This window comes from Pristiophorus japonicus, chromosome 27 (genome assembly GCF_044704955.1).
Source record: "Pristiophorus japonicus isolate sPriJap1 chromosome 27, sPriJap1.hap1, whole genome shotgun sequence".
NCBI classification, from domain to species: domain Eukaryota; kingdom Metazoa; phylum Chordata; class Chondrichthyes; family Pristiophoridae; genus Pristiophorus; species Pristiophorus japonicus.
The window spans coordinates 14,138,968-14,159,167 of record NC_092003.1 but is presented as its reverse complement, the minus strand read 5'-3'; the positions used below and the strand labels follow the sequence as shown (position 1 = coordinate 14,159,167).

General features: G+C 53.2%; 1 protein-coding gene across 1 annotated transcript in view; it reads left to right on the top strand.

Annotated features, from left to right (window-relative positions):
* LOC139239359 (glycogen phosphorylase, muscle form-like) overlaps nt 1–20,200 on the top strand; it is a 77,276-nt gene that overhangs the window by 51,348 nt on the left and 5,728 nt on the right. Inside the window, exons 10-18 of the mRNA XM_070868036.1 lie at nt 3,937–4,083; nt 5,540–5,703; nt 6,706–6,820; nt 8,230–8,331; nt 11,503–11,650; nt 14,259–14,317; nt 16,692–16,833; nt 18,011–18,218; nt 19,925–20,059. Coding sequence (XP_070724137.1) covers nt 3,937–4,083; nt 5,540–5,703; nt 6,706–6,820; nt 8,230–8,331; nt 11,503–11,650; nt 14,259–14,317; nt 16,692–16,833; nt 18,011–18,218; nt 19,925–20,059 — 1,220 coding nt within the window. The remainder of the gene's footprint in view (nt 1–3,936; nt 4,084–5,539; nt 5,704–6,705; nt 6,821–8,229; nt 8,332–11,502; nt 11,651–14,258; nt 14,318–16,691; nt 16,834–18,010; nt 18,219–19,924; nt 20,060–20,200) is intronic.

The window sequence follows — 20,200 nt, the reverse complement described above, 5'->3', positions numbered from 1 at the left end:
TTTATCCAATTCCTTTTTGAAGGCTGCTATCCAATCTGTATCCACCACCCTCTCCGGCAACACGTTCCAAATCCTAACCACTCGCACCGTAAACATTTTTTTTCCTCCTATCGCCTCTCACCTTAAATTTATGCCCTCTGGTTAGCGACCCTTCAGCCATTGGAAACAGTTTATTTTTATTTAAACCCTTCATGACTTTGAACACCTCTATCAAATCTCCCTTTCGCCTTCTCTGCTCTAAGGAGATCAACCCCAGCTTCTCCAGTCTCTGCACATAACTGAAGTACCTCATCCCTGGAACCATTCTAGTAAACCTCTTCTGCACCCTCTCCAAGGCCTTCACATCCTTCCGAAAGTGCGGCCACAGTACTCCAGCTGGGGCCGATCTGGTGTTCTATAAAGGCTTAGCATGACCTCCTTGCTTTTGTACACACTGCCTCTATTTATAAAGCCGAGGGTCCCATAAACTTTATTAACTCCTTTGTTAACCTGTCCTATTAAATGGGATGTAATAGCAGCGCATTTGGAAAGTAGTGACCGGATCGGTCCAAGTCAGCATGGATTTATGAAAGGGAAATCATGCTTGACAAATCTAGAGTTTTTTGAGGATGTAACCAGTAGAGTGGACAAGGGAGAACCAGTGGATGTGGTGTATCTGGACTTTCAAAAGGCTTTTGACAAGGTCCCACACAAGAGATTGGTGTGCAAAATTAAAGCACATGGTATTGGGGGTAATGTACTGGCGTAGATAGAGAACTGGTTGGCAGTCAGGAAGCAAAGTGTAGGAATAAACGGGTACTTTTCAGAATGGCAGGCAGTGGGGTACCTCAAGGTTCAGTGCTGGGACCCCAGCTATTTACAATATATATTAATGATTTAGATGAAGGAATTGAATGTAATATCTGCAAGTTTGCAGATGGCACTAAGTTGGGTGGCAGTGTGAACTGTGAGGAGGACGCTAAGAGGCTGCAGGGTGACTTGGACAGGTTACGTGATGGGCAAATGCACGACAGATGCAGTATAATGTGGATAAATGTGAGGTTATGCACTTTTGTGGCAAAAACACAAAGGCAGAATATTATCTGAATGGCGGCAGATTAGGAAAAGGGGAGGTGCAATGAGATCTGGGTGTCATGGTACATCAGTCATTGAAAGTTGGCATGCAGGTACAGCAGGCGGTGAAGAAGGCAAATGACATGTTGGCTTTCATAGCGAGAGGATTTGAGTATAGGAGCAGGGAAGTCTTACTGCAGTTGTACAGGGCCTTGGTGAGGCCAGACCTTGAATATTGTGTACAGTTTTGGTCTCCTAATCTGAGGAAGGACATTCTTGCTATTGAGGGAGTGCAGCGAAGGTTCACCAGACTGATTCCTGGGATGGCAGAACTGACATATGAAGAAAGACTGGATCGACTAGGCTTGTATTCACTGGAATTTAGAAGAACGAGAGGGGATCTCACAGAAGTATATAAAATTCTGACGGGACTAGACAGGTTAGCTGCAGGAAGAATGTTCCTGATGTTGAAGTTCAGAACCAGGGGACATAGTCCAAGGATAAGGGGTAAGCCATTAAGGACCGAGATGAGGAGAAACTTCTTCACTCAGAGAATTGTGACCCTGTGGAATTCTCTACCACAGAAAGTTGTTGAGTCCAGTTCGTTCGATATATTCAAAAGGGAGTTAGATGTTGCCCTTTCGACTAAAGGGATCAAGGGGTATGGAGAGAAAGCAGGAATGGGGTACGGAAGTTGCATGATCAGCCATGATCTTATTGAATGGTGGTGCAGGCTCAAAGGGCTGAATGGCCTGCTCCTGCACCTATTTTCTATGTTTCAATTGCCTTCAATGATTTGTGCACAAGGTCCCCCAGATCTGATCTTGCACCCCTTTTAAAATTTACCATTTATTGTGTATTGTCTTTCTTCATTCTTCCTACCAAAATGTATCTCCTCACACTTCCGTGTTGAACTTTATCTGCTATGTGTGCGCCCATTTCACTATCCTGTCTTGTGTCTTCTTCAAGTCTATCACTATCTTCCTCACTATTTAATATCTTCCTCACATTGTAACTCTCGCCTCTCGTTCCCCGAACCATCCCTTTCCCAGGCCCTGCCCCTCACAGCTCGCGTCCTTCCTGGCCCCATATTCCCCGTGAGGTCAGTGTACGCCGGTCAGCGCTAGGTGGCTGCGGGTTCTGTGAAAGGAGCAGCTTTGGTGGAATGGGGAGCTCGTTACCCAGCATGCACAGCGGCAGAGAAACCGCCCTATCTCTGGGCTGGAGCCGCTTCTCTGCCGCTAACATTCTACTGACCTGGTTTTACAATACGTACAGTGGCCATTTTGAAAATAAGGGCAGCTGATGCCAGTCCCTATAGTGTCTACAATTTACAGGTTTCACTATGTAGAATTGTATAATATATTGTGCAGAGTACTGTAATAACAACAACTTGCATTTATTTAGCGCCTTTATTAAAATGTCCCAAAGCGCTTCACAGGAGCGTTATCAAACAAAATTTGACATCGAGCCACGTAAGGAGATATTAGGACAGGTGACCAAAAGCTTGGTCAAAGGGGTAGGTTTTGAGGAGCGTCTTAAAGGAGGAGAGAGAGGCGGCGAGGTTTAGGGGGGAAATTCCAAAGTTTAGGGCCCAGGCAGCTGAAGGCATGGCCGCCAATGGCGGAGCGATTAAAATCAGGGATGCGGAAGAGGCTAGAATTGGCGCAGAGATCTCGGAGGGTTGTAGGCCTAGAGGAGATTAGAGATAGGGAGGGGACAAGGCCACAGAGGGATTTGAACACCAGGATAAGAATTTTAAAATGGAGGCGTTGCCGGACCGGGAGCTAATGTAATGTAGGTCAGTGAGAACGGGGGGGGGGGGTTGCTGGGTGAGCGGGACTTGGTGCGAGTTAGGACACAGATGTACCAGACCTGCTTTTAGCCCAGCAGGAGGGAGAAGGAGAGAAAGGACTGTCTGTTGCTGAATGGACTCCAGTTCAGATGTGACCCTGTGCAATAAAGATTGGACAAAATGCGATAGCAGCTATACCAACAGCATACATGCAGAACGTGAGGATACATGGTACCCACATTAACCTTGCGTAATGAAACCTATAAAAAACGCAACGCACGGGAGCCCCAGGGGAACTGAGGCCAGTGTAAGCAGTCTAGTCGACATGCTTGCGATCTCCCGAAGGAGTCCGTGGTGTGTGAGAATAATCGGTATCTATATCTCTCATACACTGCATTAAAGGGTGTAAATTATTATCCCATTGACTTGATTAATAAAGAATACGAACCCGATGTGGATAGTCTTTCCTAGTCCTTAAACTGTAATAGCAGTAAAGGATGTATGATGTCCTGAAAGACTGAGGCACATTTCTCCAGAAAAGTGTAGGTATGAGGGGTGACCTAATAGAGGCCTTTAAGATTATGAAAGGGTGCGATAGGGTAGATGTAGAGAAGCTGTTTCCACTTGTGGGGAGACCAGAACTAGGGGCCATCAATATAATACAGTCACTAATAAATCCAATGGGGAATTCAGGAGAAACTTCTTTACCCAGAGAGGAGTGAGAATGTGGAACTCACTGCCACAGGGAGGGGTTGAGGCGAATAGTATCGATGTATTTAAGGGGAGGCTGGATCAGCATATGAGGGAGAAAGGAATAGAAGGGTATGGTGATGGGGTGAGATAAAATAGAGGAGGCTGGTGTGGAACATAAACACTGGCCCAGATGGCCTGTTTCTGTGCTGCACGTTCTATGTAATGTCCAACAATACCTCTGGGGGCAATAGGGATATCTCCTACCTCCATGAGGGCACGAGGGATATAAACGACGATAAACACGACATCTCGCACAAATTGGAACAGGAGCTTGTCTCGATTGCAGAATTTCCGGTGCCTGACTGGATTGTGTCTCTTGTCTGTTCCCGCTCTAGGCCTGGGAGCTCACGAACCGCACCTGCGCCTACACCAACCACACGGTGCTGCCGGAGGCCCTGGAGCGCTGGCCCGTCCACCTCTTTGAGATGCTGCTGCCGCGGCACCTGAGCATCATCTACGAGATCAACAGGAGGCACTTGGAGGTAGGCCCAAGCATGAGGCGCACGGGGCGCTGAGCCGGGAAACGTGCGGGACGCCTGACTGTTTGCGTTGATGTGGTTTATATTCTCCGACCAGACCTGGGGCCTTGCCCGCTGTATCCACCCCCGCTCACCCCCGACCCTTCGAATTCCCAGCATTGTCCGTGACCTCGGACCCAGTCCCGAGTGGCGGCTGCTAATGTTCTCGCTAAATTGGCACACCCCCCCCCCCCCCCCGCCCCGATCGCTGCGAGATCGCGCAGCTTAGGGAGGGGAATGTTGGCAGCTACATGTTTCCCCTGGGAACACCGGAACAGGAAAAAGAGGACTTGCATTTCTACAGCGCCATTCACAACCACCGAATGTCTCCAAATGCTTTACAACCAACGAAGTACTTTTGGAGTGTAGTCACTGTTGTAATGTAGGAAACGCAGCAGCCTATTTACGCACAGCAAGCTCCCACAAACTGCAATGTGATAATCACCAGATCATCTGTTTTTGTTACGGCGATGGAGGAATAAATATTGACCTCAGGGTAACTCCCCTGCTCTTCTTTGAAATAGTGTCACAGGATCTTTTACGTCCACTTGAGAGAGGAGATGGGGCCACGGTTTAACATCTCCTCCGAAAGACGGCACCTCCGACAGTGCGGCGCTCCCTCAGTACTGACCCCTCCGACGGTGCAGCGCTCCCTCAGTACTGCCCCTCCGACGGTGCGGTGCTCCCTCAGTACTGCCCCTCCGACGGTGCGGCGCTCCCTCAGTACTGACCCCTCCGACAGTGCGGCACTCCCTCAGTACTGCCCCTCCGACAGTGCGGCGCTCCCTCAGTACTGCCCCTCCGACGGTGTGGCGCTCCCTCAGTACTGCCCCTCCGACGGTGTGGCGCTCCCTCAGTACTGCCCCTCCGACAGTGCGGCGCTCCCTCAGTACTGCCCCTCCAACAGTGCGGCGCTCCCTCAGTACTGCCCCTCCGACAGTGCGGCGCTCCCTCAGTACTGCCCCTCTGACAGTGCAGCGCTCCCTCAGTACTGCCCCTCTGACAGTGCAGCGCTCCCTCAGTACTGCCCCTCCGACGGTGTGGCGCTCCCTCAGTACTGTATTGTCAGCCTAGATTTTTCGTGCTCGCGTCCCTGGAGTGGGACTTGAACTCTCAACCTTCTGACTCCAAGGCGAGATTGCTACCCACTGAGCCACAGCTGACACTGACGAGGCCATTCAGCCCCTTGAGCATGTTCTGCTATACATGGCTGATCTGTGTCGTAACTCCATCAACCCGCCTTCATTCCGTAAACCTTCATATCTCTGCGAGTGAGTGCGCCCTGTCTGGGACCTATCCTGATTGGCTCGGCCCATCGACGCGAGTAGTGAGGCGAGATTGCCAGGGATATTGTTTTCAAGCAACGGAGGTGCCATGGCTGGCTTCTGATTTTTAAAGCCCCTCCCTTTCCTCCCCGTAGGTCATCAGTAAAAAGTACCCGGGAGACAACGACCGCATGCGCCGCATGTCCCTGATTGAGGAGGGAGAGCCCAAGAGGATTAACATGGCACACCTGTGCATCGTTGGCACCCACGCCGTTAACGGAGTCGCCCGCATCCACTCCGAGATCCTGAGAAAGACCATGTAAGTTTCGCCAGGTACAGCTCCCCCCGGCTTATCGTGGATGCACACTGGTAGAAACATTTTATTGAGTGAGGCTATGCTTGGTGATATATTAAAGTGAACCCTCGAGAACCTCTAAGACTAGGAGGGAAGGTGAGGTAAATCAAGGAGAAAATATAGACTTGCATTTCTACAGCGCAGTCACAACCTCAGGACATCCCAAAGTGCTTTTCTGCCAGTGAAGCACTTTTTGAAGTGTAACCGTTTAAATATACCTGCCCTGGGAGTGTTTGGTGGGACAGTGTAGAAGGAGCTTTACTCTGTATCTAACCCCGTGCTGTACCTGCCCTGGGAGTGTTTGGTGGGACAGTGTAGAAGGAGCTTTACTCTGTATCTAACCCCGTGCTGTACCTGCCCTGGGAGTGTTTGATGGGACAGTGTAGAGGGAGCTTTACTCTGTATCTAACCTCTTGTACCTGCCCTGGGAGTGTTTGATGGGACAATGTAGAGGGAGCTTTACTCTGTATCTAACCCCCTGTACCTGCCCTGGGAGTGTTTGATGGGACAGTGTAGAGGGAGCTTTACTCTGTATCTAACCTCTTGTACCTGCCCTAGGAGTGTTTGATGGGACAGTGTAGAGCGAGCTTTACTCTGTATCTAACCCGTGCTGTACCTGCCCTGGGAGTGTTTGATGGGACAGTGTAGAGGGAGCTTTACTCTGTATCTAACCTCTTGTACCTGCCCTGGGAGTGTTTGATGGGACAATGTAGAGGGAGCTTTACTCTGTATCTAACCCCCTGTACCTGCCCTGGGAGTGTTTGATGGGACAGTGTAGAGGGAGCTTTACTCTGTATCTAACCCCCTGCACCTGCCCTGGGAGTGTTTGATGGGACAGTGCAGAAGGAGCTTTACTCTGTATCTAACCCCCTGTACCTGCCCTGGGAGTGTTTGATGGGACAGTGTAGAGGGAGACAGTGGTGTCGATACTGGCTCTGCATTTAAAATCACTGCTTATTTTTTCAGCTTCAAAGATTTCTACGAGCACGAGCCCGAGAAGTTCCAGAACAAGACGAACGGGATCACCCCACGTCGCTGGCTGGTGCTGTGCAATGCCGGCCTGGCCGATGTCATCGCCGAGGTAAGCGTTGTAGATTAAACACCCAACCACTACATTCGTTCTCCATTTACTTCAACTCGATACACCCGCTGTAGGCATGACAGAAATACAGAACTGGCATTTGCACAGCACTTTTCAAGTCCTCGGGATGTTCCAAAGTGCTTTGCATTCAGTGAAGTAGTTTTGGAAGTGTAGTCACTGTTTTAATTCAGGAAATGTTGCAGACAGTTTGTGCACAGCAAGCTCCCCCACACAGCAATGTGATAATGACCAGATGATCTGTTTTAGTGATGTTGGTTGAGGGATAAATATTGTTCCCAGGACACCGGGGAGAACTCCCCTGCGCATCATCCCATCGAGGTCGTGAGATCTTTTACGTCCACCTCTGAGAGCAGACGGGACCTTGGTTTAACGTCTCATCCGAAAGACGGCTCCTCCGTCAGTGCGCCGCTCCCTCAGTACTGCCCCTCTGTCAGTGCGGCGCTCCCTCAGTACTGCCCCTCCGACAGTGCGGCACTCCCTCAGTACTGCCCCTCCGACAGTGCGGCTCTCCCTCAGTACTGCCCCTCCGACAGTGCGGCTCTCCCTCAGTACTGCCCCTCCGACAGTGCGGCTCTCCCTCAGTACTGCCCCTCCGACAGTGCGGCTCTCCCTCAGTACTGCCCCTCCGACAGTGCGGCTCTCCCTCAGTACTGCCCCTCCGACAGTGCGGCTCTCTCTCAGTACTGCCCCTCCGACAGTGCGGCGCTCCCTCAGTACTGCCCCTCCGACAGTGCGGCTCTCCCTCAGTACTGCCCCTCCGACAGTGTGGCTCTCCCTCAGTACTGCCCCTCTGAGTGTCCAGCCTGGATTATGGGGCTTAAGTCTCTGGAATAGAACTTGAACCCACGACCTGCTGACTCTGAGGCGAGAGAGAGTGATACCCACTGAGCCACGGCTGGCACCTGTGGGCGGCGGGGATGATCTCAACTTAACTCGACAGGCGGGAAATCCACGGGATTGGTTGAAACACCCGTTTTCCAGCCCACCCAATATTATGCTCTGCTGACTTGAACAAAGAGTAAATCAGGGCGGGGGAGGGGTAAAACCGGTGTTGCCCCCGATCTCCTCCCGTGTTGCGATGAGCGGTTTATGTTCATATTGCCCCTCCTGATACCCTCTACCCCAACATTGTAAATACACTGGCTACACTCCCGCTAATCATTCTGCGATGATTCCATGCTCCTTCTGCACTCCTAATGCGAACACTCGGCCCCCTACCTAGTAAAGTGAGTCACTGAGAGCTCTCTCACACTTTCTCTCTCACTCTCTGGTCCCTCTCACTCTCTGGTCCCTCTCACTCTCTGGTCCCTCTCACTCTCTTGTCCCTCTCACTCTCTTGTCCCTCACACTCTCTCTCTCTTGTCCCTCACACTCTCTCTCTCACACAGAAAATCGGTGAAGATTATATCTGTGAGCTGGATCACCTGAAGAACCTGCTGGCGTTCGTTAATGATGAAGGTTTCATCCGGGCTGTGGCTAAAGTCAAACAGGTAATTAAACCTTTTATCGGACACATTCAAGGCTCAAGTTGCTGGATCTCAGCAAGTCGTAAAAACATTACTTGTCTACGTACTTCGAGGAAGACTTGCATTAATTTCTACAGCGCCTTTCAACACTTCCGGATGTCCCAAAGCGCTTTGCAGCCAATGAAGTACTTTATGAAGTACAGTCACTGTTGTAATGTAGGAATCGCGGCAGCTAATTTGCGCACAGCAAGCTCCCACAAGCAGCAACGTGACAATGACCCAGATAATCTGATTTAGTAATGTTGCTTAAGGGAGAAATATTGGCCCATGACACCGGGGAGAACTCCCCATTCTCCTCTTCCACTAGTAGCCGTGGGATCTTTTACATCCACCTATCTTCAGACAGAAGAGAGCTCCCGCGCTCCTTATATACCCGCAGCGTGAGCCACCAGCACGCACGTCTGCACGAGCCCCCGGCCTGAGAGCACCATCGGAGCAAGCCGGGGAGCGGAAGGAGCAGTGTGGGGGTGTACCGCTCCAGGGAGCAGCACGTGCTGGAGCAGGAGAGCAACGGCAGTGAAGAGTGACGTCATCAAGGTCCAGGTCGGTGATTGGAGCGTGGGCAGGCACAGCAGGAGCGGCGAGGTCGGGGCGAAGGAGCGGCGAGAGATTGTAGTGGGATGTGAGGGCCCAGGGGCAGCATGAGCCAGCCCACACTGTGCGATATTGTGCGTGCACTAGGTCCGTGCAGCAGAGTTGGTCTCCAGTCGTCTTGGTAAATCCTTGCTACTGGACCAAGACCTCGCTCTGTCAAACCCCGTGTGGTGGCTGGTGTGCAACGGTCACCCCACGTTAAAAAAACCCACCCACAGGCATCTTCCACCCTTCAGGATGTAGTTCGGGATCCGGAATATTAGGTCCTTCATTGAAACACCTGTGACCCTTCTGACGTGGAAGCAAGTCATCCTCGATTTGAGGGATTGCCTATGATGATGATGGTGACATCCACCTGAGAGGGCAGCCAGGGCCTCAGTTTAATGTGGCATCCGAAAGACCGCCCCTCCGACAGTGCGGCGCTCCCTCAGCACCGCCCCTCCGACAGTGCGGCGCTCCCTCAGCACCGCCCCTCCGACAGTGCGGCGCTCCCTCAGCACCGCCCCTCCGACAGTGCGGTGCTCCCTCAGTATAGCGATGGGTGTGTCGGCTTGGTTTATTGGGCTTAAATGTCTGTAGTGGCGCTCGAACCCATGACCTTCTGAACAATTGAATCCTATATCTGGGGCATTCTTTCCAAGAGGATCCTGACCGGCTGCAAAAGCTGTGGACTCTTAATTGTAGAACCTTTTGCAACAGCCGTGGAATCTGTAGCATAGATTGAAATGGTCAAATTCTGCTTCATGGACACTAAATGAATATAATCAGCTCACTGAGGCCCTCTGTGTGCAGACACCTATCACTGCAATTCTGAACAAGTGCCAGGCAATGACTACCTCCCCTTGACATTCCTTGGTATTGCCAACACTCAATCCCCCACCATCAACATCACCATTGACCAGAAACTTAACTGGACCAGCCACACACATTCTGTGGCTACAAGAGCAGGTCAGAGGCTGGGTATTCTGCGATGAGTGTCTCACCTCCTGACTCCCCAAAGCCTTTCCACCATCTACAAGGCACAAGTCAGGAGTGTAATGGAACACTCCCCACTTGCCTGGATGAGTGCAGCTCCAACAACACTCAAGAAGCTCGACACCATCCAGGACAAAGCAGCCAACTCGATCGGCATCCCATCCACCACCTTCAACATTCACTCCCTCCACCACCGGCGCACCGTGGCTGCAGTGTGTACCATCTACAAGATGCACTGCAGCAACTTACCAAGGCTCCTTCGACAGCACCTCCCAAACCCGCGACCTCTACCACCTAGCAGGACAAAGGCAGCAGGCGCATGGGAACACCTCCAAGTTACACACCATCCTGACTTGGAAATATATCGGCCGTTCCTTCATTGTTGCTGGGTCACAATCCTGGAACTCCCTCCCTAACAGCACTGTGGGAGCACCTTCACCACACGGACTGCAGCGGTTCAAGAAGGCGGCTCAAGGGGCGATTAGAGATGGGCAATAAATGCTGGTTTTGCCGGCAACGCCCACATCCTGTGAAATAATATTTTAAATACGGTTCAGGGATCTTTTCTGTAGAAGAGAAGACTGAGGGGTTGACCCGATAGAGGCCTTCATGATTATGTTCGGTAGGGTCGACGTAGAGAAGATGTTTCCACTTGTAGGGGTGTTCGCTACTCTTCACTCTGTATCTAACCCCCTGTACCTGCCCTGGGAGTGTTTGATGGGACAGTGTAGGGGGAGCTTTACTCTGTATCTAACCCCCTGTACCTGCCCTGGGAGTGTTTGATGGGACAGTGTAGGGGGAGCTTTACTCTGTATCTAACCCCGTGCTGTACCTGCCCTGGGAGTGTTTGATGGGACAGTGTAGGGGGAGCTTTACTCTGTATCTAACCCCGTGCTGTACCTGCCCTGGGAGTGTTTGATGGGACAGTGTAGGGGGAGCTTTACTCTGTATCTAACCCCGTGCTGTACCTGCCCTGGGAGTGTTTGATGGGACAGTGTAGGGGGAGCTTTACTCTGTATCTAACCCCGTGCTGTACCTGCCCTGGGAGTGTTTGATGGGACAGTGTAGAGGGAGCTTTACTCTGTATCTAACCCCGTGCTGTACCTGCTCTGGGAGTGTTTGATGGGACAGTGCAGAGGGAGCTTTACTCTATCTAACCCCGTGCTGTACCTGCCCTGGGAGTGTTTGATGGGATAGTGTCGAGGTCTTTAAAATCATGAAGTTCAATAAGGTAGACGTAGAGAAGATGTTTCCACTTGTGGGGGAGACCAGAACTAGAGGCCATCAATATCAGATGGTCACTGATAAATCCAATGGGGAATTCAGGAGAAACTTCTTTACCCAGAGAGTGGTGAAAATGTGGAACTCGCTACCACAGGGTAGGGTTGAGATGAATAATATCGATGCATTTAAGAGGAAGCTGGATAAACATATGAGGAATAGAGGGATATGGTGATGGGTTGAGATGAAGAGGGGTGGGAGGGGGCACGTGTGGAGCATCTACACTGGCCAGCGACTGGCCTGTCGAACTCTACCATTTATGGGCTGCTGTTTGCTGTATTCCAGGAGAATAAGCTGAAGTTCGCGGTGCAGCTGGAGAAGGATTACAAGGTGAAGATCAACCCTAACTCCATGTTCGACGTGCAGGTCAAGCGCATCCACGAGTACAAGCGGCAGCTGCTCAACTGCCTCCACATCATCACCTTCTACAACCGTGAGTCCTTCCCTCCCTCCTCCGCCCCAGCCAGCCGATCCAGGGGCCTCCGCACCCCGCCGTCCCCTCCATTTTAAAAACCCTTTCTGGCCCACCAGCCATCAATTGTCCTGTGTGTCGATCACATAGATGCCCCTGTTGTTCCATGCCTTCCTCCACATGCACCTCGGCTGTCTTTCTCTTCCAGCACAAAGCAACCCAGCACAAAGCATCATAGGCAGTGTCTCGAAGCGAGGGTGACTTGTTTCCACGCCAAAAAGGGATGAGTTCACAGGTGTTTCAATGAAGGACATAATATTCCGGATCCTGAAGGGTAGAAGATGCCTGTAGGTGGGTTTTTTTAACGTGGGGTGACCGTTGCACACCAGCCACCACACGGGCTTGACAGAGCGAGCTCTTGGTCCAGGGGCAAGGGTTAACCAGGACGGCTGGAGACCTGCTCTGCTGCACGGACCTAGTGCACACACATATCACACAGTGTGGGGCTGGGGCCCGTGCTGCCCCTGAGCCCTCGGCTCTTCTGAGCCCCAAACCCACGTCTCTCCTGGGCCCCGGTCACTTCCCTCTACGAACTCTCGCTGCTCCTTCTGCTGTGCCTGCCCGCACTGCAATCAGCGAGCTGGCTTCACAGCTGTCGCCCTCCTGCAGCACCGCCCCACGCCGCTCCCTGCAGTGGTATACCGCCCCACGCCGCTCCCTGCAGTGGTATACCGCCCCACGCTGCTCCCTGCAGTGGTATACCGCCCCACGCCGCTCCCTGCAGTGGTATACCGCCCCACACCGCTCCCTGCAGTGGTATACCGCCCCACGCCGCTCCCTGCAGTGGTATACCGCCCCACGCCGCTCCCTGCAGTGGTATACCGCCCCACACCGCTCCCTGCAGTGGTATACCGGCCCACACCGCTCCCTGCAGTGGTATACCGCCCCACGCCGCTCCCTGCAGTGGTATACCGCCCCACGCCGCTCCCTGCAGTGGTATACCGCCCCACACCGCTCCCTGCAGTGGTATACCGCCGCACGCCGCTCCCTGCAGTGGTATACCGGCCCACGCCGCTCCCTGCAGTGGTATACCGCCCCACGCCGCTCCCTGCAGTGGTATACCGCCGCACGCCGCTCCCTGCAGTGGTATACCGCCCCACGCCGCTCCCTGCAGTGGTATACCGCCCCACGCCGCTCCCTGCAGTGGTATACCGCCCCACGCCGCTCCCTGCAGTGGTATACCGGCCCACGCCGCTCCCTGCAGTGGTATACCGCCGCACGCCGCTCCCTGCAGTGGTATACCGCCGCACGCCGCTCCCTGCAGTGGTATACCGGCCCACGCCGCTCCCTGCAGTGGTATACCGCCTCACGCCGCTCCCTGCAGTGGTATACCGCCGCACGCCGCTCCCTGCAGTGGTATACCGCCCCACGCCGCTCCCTGCAGTGGTATACCGCCCCACGCCGCTCCCTGCAGTGGTATACCGGCCCACGCCGCTCCCTGCAGTGGTATACCGCCCCACGCCGCTCCCTGCAGTGGTATACCGGCCCACGCCGCTCCCTGCAGTGGTATACCGCCGCACGCCGCTCCCTGCAGTGGTATACCGCCGCACGCCGCTCCCTGCAGTGGTATACCGCCGCACGCCGCTCCCTGCAGTGGTATACCGCCGCACGCTGCTCCCTGCAGTGGTATACCGCCGCACGCTGCTCCCTGCAGTGGTATACCGCCGCACGCTGCTCCCTGCAGTGGTATACCGCCGCACGCTGCTCCCTGCAGTGGTATACCGCCGCACGCTGCTCCCTGCAGTGGTATACCGCCGCACGCTGCTCCCTGCAGTGGTATACCGCCCCACGCTGCTCCCTGCAGTGGTATGCAGTGGTATACCGCCCCACGCTGCTCCCTGCAGTGGTATACCGCCCACGCTGCTCCCTGCAGTGGTATACCGCCCCACGCCGCTCCCTGCAGTGGTATACCACCCCACGCCGCTCCCTGCAGTGGTATACCGCCCCACGCCGCTCCCTGCAGTGGTATACCGCCCCACGCCGCTCCCTGCAGCGGTATACCGCCCCACGCCGCTCTCTCCAGTGGCACTGGCTTGCTGATGGTCTTGCAGGCTGGGACCACGCCAATTTCCGGGCTGGGCCACCGCAAGCTGCTCCCATCCACCACCTTCAACATCCACTCCCTCCACCACCGGAGCACCGTGGCTGCAGCGTGCACCATCTGCAAGGAGCAGAAGTTATGGCCTGAAATTGCTGAACTCAATGTTGAGCCCGGAAGGCTGTAAAGATGAGGTGCTGTTCCTCGAGCTTGCGTTGAACTTCATTGGAACGGTGGAGGAGGCCGAGGTCGGAGTGGAGCGGAGAATTAACGTGACTGGCATCCGTAAGCTTGGGGTCATGCTCACGGACGGAACGAAGATGTTCTACAAAGCGGTCACCCAATCTGCATTTGGTCTCTTCGATATAGAGGAGACCTCATCGTGAACAGCCAATACTGTACTAAATGCAAGGAGTACAAGTTAATCGCTGTTTTATCTGTAAGGACTGTTCAGGGCCCTAGATGGTGGGAAGGGAGGAGGTGATCTAAAGTTGTTGTTCCAGCCTCACCAACGTGTGTTGTGTTTTACAGGGATAAAGAAAGAGCCCAACAAGCAGTTCACCCCTCGCACGGTCATGATCGGAGGGAAGGTACAATCCACCCACATGCATGACCCTTCTCCCTACTGTGTGTTCAGAACGTATCAATAAATGTTTAAACCTGTTCTAAATGTCTAACAGCAGCAGAGAACCTCATTAACACTCAACTTACTGCTCTGCGATTCAGTGTAGTGATCCCCTCTGACTGTCTGTATCTAACCCTGTGCTTTACCTGCTCTGGGAGTGTGTGATGGGACAGTGTAGAGGGAGCTTTACTCTGTATCTAACCCCCTGTACCTGCCCGGGGAGTGTTTGAAGGGACAGTGTAGAGGGAGCTTTACTCTGTATCTAACCCCCTGTACCTGCCCGGGGAGTGTGTGATGGGACAGTGTAGAGGGAGCTTTACTCTGTATCTAACCCCCTGTACCTGCCCTGGGAGTGTTTGATGGGACAGTGTAGAGGGAGCTTTACTCTGTATCTAACCCCGTGCTGTACCTGCCCTGGGAGTGTTTGATGGGACAGTGTAGAGGGAGCTTTACTCTGTATCTAACCCCGTGCTGTACCTGCCCTGGGAGTGTTTGATGGGACGGTGTAGAGGGAGCTTTACTCTGTATCTAACCCCGTGCTGTACCTGCCCTGGGAGTGTTTGATGGGACAGTGTAGAGGGAGCTTTACTCTGTATCTAACTCCGTGCTGTACCTGCCCTGGGAGTGTTTGATGGGACAGTGTAGAGGGAGCTTTACTCTGTATCTAACCCCCTGTACCTGCCCTGGGAGTGTTTGATGGGACAGTGTAGAGGGAGCTTTACTCTGTATCTAACCCCGTGCTGTACCTGCCCTGGGAGTGTTTGATGGGACAGTGTAGAGGGAGCTTTACTCTGTATCTAACCCCGTGCTGTATCTGCCCTGGGAGTGTTTGATGGGACAGTGTAGAGGGAGCTTTACTCTGTATCTAACCCCCTGTACCTGCCCGGGGAGTGTTTGAAGGGACAGTGTAGAGGGAGCTTTACTCTGTATCTAACCCCCTGTACCTGCCCGGGGAGTGTGTGATGGGACAGTGTAGAGGGAGCTTTACTCTGTATCTAACCCCCTGTACCTGCCCTGGGAGTGTTTGATGGGACAGTGTAGAGGGAGCTTTACTCTGTATCTAACCCCGTGCTGTACCTGCCCTGGGAGTGTTTGATGGGACAGTGTAGAGGGAGCTTTACTCTGTATCTAACCCCCTGTACCTGCCCTGGGAGTGTTTGATGGGACAGTGTAGAGGGAGCTTTACTCTGTATCTAACCCTCTGTACCTGCCCTGGGAGTGTTTGATGGGACAGTGTAGAGGGAGCTTTACTCTGTATCTAACCCCGTGCTGTACCTGCCCTGGGAGTGTTTGATGGGACAGTGTAGAGGGAGCTTTACTCTGTATCTAACCCCGTGCTGTACCTGCCCTGGGAGTGTTTGATGGGACGGTGTAGAGGGAGCTTTACTCTGTATCTAACCCCGTGCTGTACCTGCCCTGGGAGTGTTTGATGGGACAGTGTAGAGGGAGCTTTACTCTGTATCTAACCCCGTGCTGTACCTGCCCTGGGAGTGTTTGATGGGACAGTGTAGAGGGAGCTTTACTCTGTATCTAACCCCCTGTACCTGCCCTGGGAGTGTTTGATGGGACAGTGTAGAGGGAGCTTTACTCTGTATCTAACCCCGTGCTGTACCTGCTCTGGGAGTGTTTGATGGGACAGTGTAGAGGGAGCTTTACTCTGTATCTAACCCCGTGCTGTATCTGCCCTGGGAGTGTTTGATGGGACAGTGTAGAGGGAGCTTTACTCTGTATCTAACCCCCTGTACCTGCCCGGGGAGTGTTTGAAGGGACAGTGTAGAGGGAGCTTTACTCTGTATCTAACCCCCTGTACCTGCCCGGGGAGTGTGTGATGGGACAGTGTAGAGGGAGCTTTACTCTGTATCTAACCCCCTGTACCTGCCCTGGGAGTGTTTGATGGGACAGTGTAGAGGGAGCTTTACTCTGTATCTAACCCCCTGTACCTGCCCTGGGAGTGTTTGATGGGACAGTGTAGAGGGAGCTTTACTCTGTATCTAACCCTCTGTACCTGCCCTGGGAGTGTTTGATGGGACAGTGTAGAGGGAGCTTTACTCTGTATCTAACCCCGTGCTGTACCTGCCCTGGGAGTGTTTGATGGGACAGTGTAGAGGGAGCTTTACTCTGTATCTAACCCCCTGTACCTGCCCGGGAGTGTGTGATGGGACAGTGTAGAGGGAGCTTTACTCTGTATCTAACCATAAATGATGCTGTGCTTATCACACCAGTGAGGGGGAGCTGTTAGTGAGCTGAAGCAGGTGGTATTTCCTCCTGGCTCCGTCTCTGGTCTTGTTTATGTGTAGCTGTTTAACCCCTGACTCCATCTTTCTCTCTCTGTGTGACAGGCTGCACCAGGCTATCACATGGCCAAGCTGATCATCAGACTCATCACTGCGATCGGAGAAGTTGTGAACAATGACCCCGTGGTGGGAGATCGGCTGAAGGTCATTTACCTGGAGAACTATCGGGTGTCCCTGGCTGAGAAAGGTTCGATCTCTTTCATTCTCTCACTCTCACTGTGTGTGTGTGTCTCTCTCTGTCTCTATCTCTTGCTTGCTCTCTCTCTCTCTCTCTCTCTCTCTCTCTCTCTCTCTCTCTCTCTCTCTCTCTCTCTCTCTCTCTCTCTCTCTCTATCTATCTATCTATCTATCTATCTATCACTGTGTGTGTGTGTGTGTGTGTCTCTCTCTCTCTCATTGTGTGTGTATGTGTGTCTGTCTCTCTCTCTCTTTGTGTGTGTGTATGTGTGTCTCTCTCTCTCTCTCATTGTGTGTGTGTCTCTCTCTCTCTCTCTCTCATTGTGTGTATGTGTATATGTCTCTCTCTCTCTCTCTCTCTCTCTCTCTCTCTCTCTCTCTCTATCTATCTATCTATCTATCTATCTATCACTGTGTGTGTGTGTGTGTCTCTCTCTCTCTCATTGTGTGTGTATGTGTGTCTCTCTCTCTCTCTCTCTCTCTCTCTCTCTCTCTCTCATTGTGTGTATGTGTATATGTCTCTCTCTCTCTCTCTCTCTCTCTCTCTCATTGTGTGTATGTGTATATGTCTCTCTCTCTCTCTCTCTCTCTCTCTCTATCTCCCGATCACTCCCTGTGTGTGTGTATGTGTGTCTCTCTCTCTCTCTCTCTCTCATTGTGTGTGTGTATGTGTGTCTCTTTCTATCTCTATCACTGTGTGTGTGTGTGTCTCTCTCTGTCTCTCTCTCTTGCTCTCTCTCTATCACTCTGTGTGTGTGTGTGTGTGTGTGTCTCTCTGTCTCTATCTCAGTGTGTCTCTCTCTCTCTCTCTCTCTGTGTATGTGTGTCTCTTTCTATCTCTATCACTGTGTGTCTCTCTCTCTCTCTCTCTCTCTCTCTCTCTCTCTGTGTCTCCCGATCACACTCTGTGTGTCTCTGTCTCTCTCTCTCTCTCTATCTGTGTCTCCCGATCACACTCTGTGTGTCTCTGTCTCTGTCTCTCTCTCTCTAATTGTGTGTGTATGTCTCTCTCTCTCTCTCTCTCTCTCTCTATCTCCCGATCACTCCCTGTGTGTGTATCTCTCTCGCTCTGTACACCCTGTACGTCTGCTCAGGGTGAGACCCTACACAATGTAAGATACTGCGCTGCCCCTATTACCTCTGTCCCTCTCTCTGACTCTCTCTCTCTCTCTCTCTTCCCCCCGCAGTGATCCCAGCCTCCGACCTTTCCGAGCAGATCTCCACGGCCGGAACCGAGGCCTCGGGCACGGGCAACATGAAGTTCATGCTGAACGGGGCGCTGACCATCGGCACCATGGACGGGGCCAACGTGGAGATGGCCGAGGAGGCCGGGCAGGAGAACTTCTTCATCTTCGGCATGCTGGTGGACGAAGTGGACGAGATGGACAGAAAGGGGTAGGGGAATGGCCGACGGTTTCACCGAAAGGTGGAGGGGTGGGGGCTAAAGTCCCTTGCTGCGGGAGCCCTCTGAGCTTGGGGCGCGTGGTCCCGACTCCGCCAGCCTCCCGGCCCAAAGAGGGCCCCAAGCTTGGGAGTTTAGCTGGATGGTCGGAGGTGAGGGAGTCCCCAGGGTTTTTGGGCAGGTTGATTTGGAGCCGGAGGGCAATGTTAAATCTCAATCCCGATCTCGATCTCCACACTGGGAGTGGGAAGGAGGCGGTTTTGTCGGGATGGAGCATTTGGAGGATAATCTAATAATCGTCGTGTCGGTGAAGGTAGGGTAACGGCGCCCGTGAGGGAGAGGTCAAAGGTTGGAGGTGAGAGGGGGGTCGGCTACCGGGTCAAATGCCCAGCTTGGATACTGACCGCACGGGACACGGCACCCGCTCCAAGACCGCACGGCCAAGCTCAGTCACTCCTAAACCTCGCCCTGGGCTGGCGGGAGGATGTTGAGTGAGGTACCGTCCTGCAATTCCTTCCCCGACTGTAAAGGTTGAGGTGGATGGGGGGAGGCGGACGAGCGAGGAGAATGTGTCTCTCTCTCTCTCTCTCTCTCTCTCTCTCTCTCTCTCTCTCTCTCTCTCTCTCTCTCTCTCTCTCTCTCTCTCTCTCTCAGGGTGAGGGGCCTACCCAGTGGCTGCAGTGGGTGTGGAACTGAGCCGTACCCCAGTGATGGTGGAGCCGGGTGGGGGGGTTCGGGGAGATCGCAGGTTTGAAAGTAGATTGCTGGAACTAACCCTGGCACTAGAATCATAGAAATTTACAGCGCGGAAGGAGGCCATTCGGCCCATCGTGTCCGTGCCGGTCGAAAAAGAGCTATCCGGCCTAATCCCACTTTCCCGCTCTCTGTCCGTAGCCCTGTCGGTTACAAGCGCACATCCAAGTACTTTTTAAATGTGGTGAGGGTTTCTGCCTCTACCACCCTTTCAGGCCGTGAGTTCCGCCCCAGACCCCCACCACCCTCTGGGTGAAGACATTGCCCCTCAAATCCCCTCTAAACCTCCCCCCAATTACTTTAAATCTGTGCCCCCTGGTTATTGACCCCTCTACCAAGGGAAACAGGTCCGTCCTATCCACTCTATCCAGGCCCCTCATCATTTTATACACCTCAATCAGGTCTCCCCTCAGCCTCCTCTGTTCCAAAGAAAACAACCCCAGCCTATCCAATCTTTCCTCATTGCTAAAATTCTCCAGTCCAGGCAACATCCTCGTAAATCTCCTCTGCACCCTCTCCAGTGCAATCACATCTTTCCTGTAATGTGGTGACCGGAACTGCACGCAGTACTCCAGCTGTGGCCTAACTAGTGTTTTATACAGTTCAAGCATAACCTCCCTGCTCTTGTTTTCTATGCCTCGGCTAATAAAGGAAAGCATTCCGTGTGCTACTGGGAGGGGTGGGAGATCCGTCAGCCTGGTATCCAGCTCCTCGCCCCTACCCAGTCACCCAGCTGGTTTGCGTCGACTCCTGGATCAGGCATTGGTTTGATACCCTTTGCAGTCGAATTGCCGACCAGCGCTCTCTGTCTGGGCTCAGACATAGAGAAGGGCCACTCGTTACCATTACTGGAGATCCGACTGAGGGAGGGGTGGGGGGTGAGGTGTGGGGGGACGTCTCTGAGCATACCCAGGCCTATCACAGATGTTCTGCCTTTGGTTTTCAGATACAATGCCCAATCTTATTACGACCGACTCCCCGAGCTGAGACAGGCCATGGATCAAATCAACAGTGGATTCTTCTCCCCCAAGGATCCCGGCCTCTTCAAAGGAATCGTCGACATGCTGATGCACCACGACAGGTGAGAGGGGGTGGAACACAGGACTCCCACCCCCCCCCCCCAAAACCCCATATTGCTCCCGAGCTCCGCACAAACCCTGTCGCAGTTTGTTCATCTGGGGAGGTAGTTCACTGGGAGGGTGGCTTCTGTAGAGGGTACTCG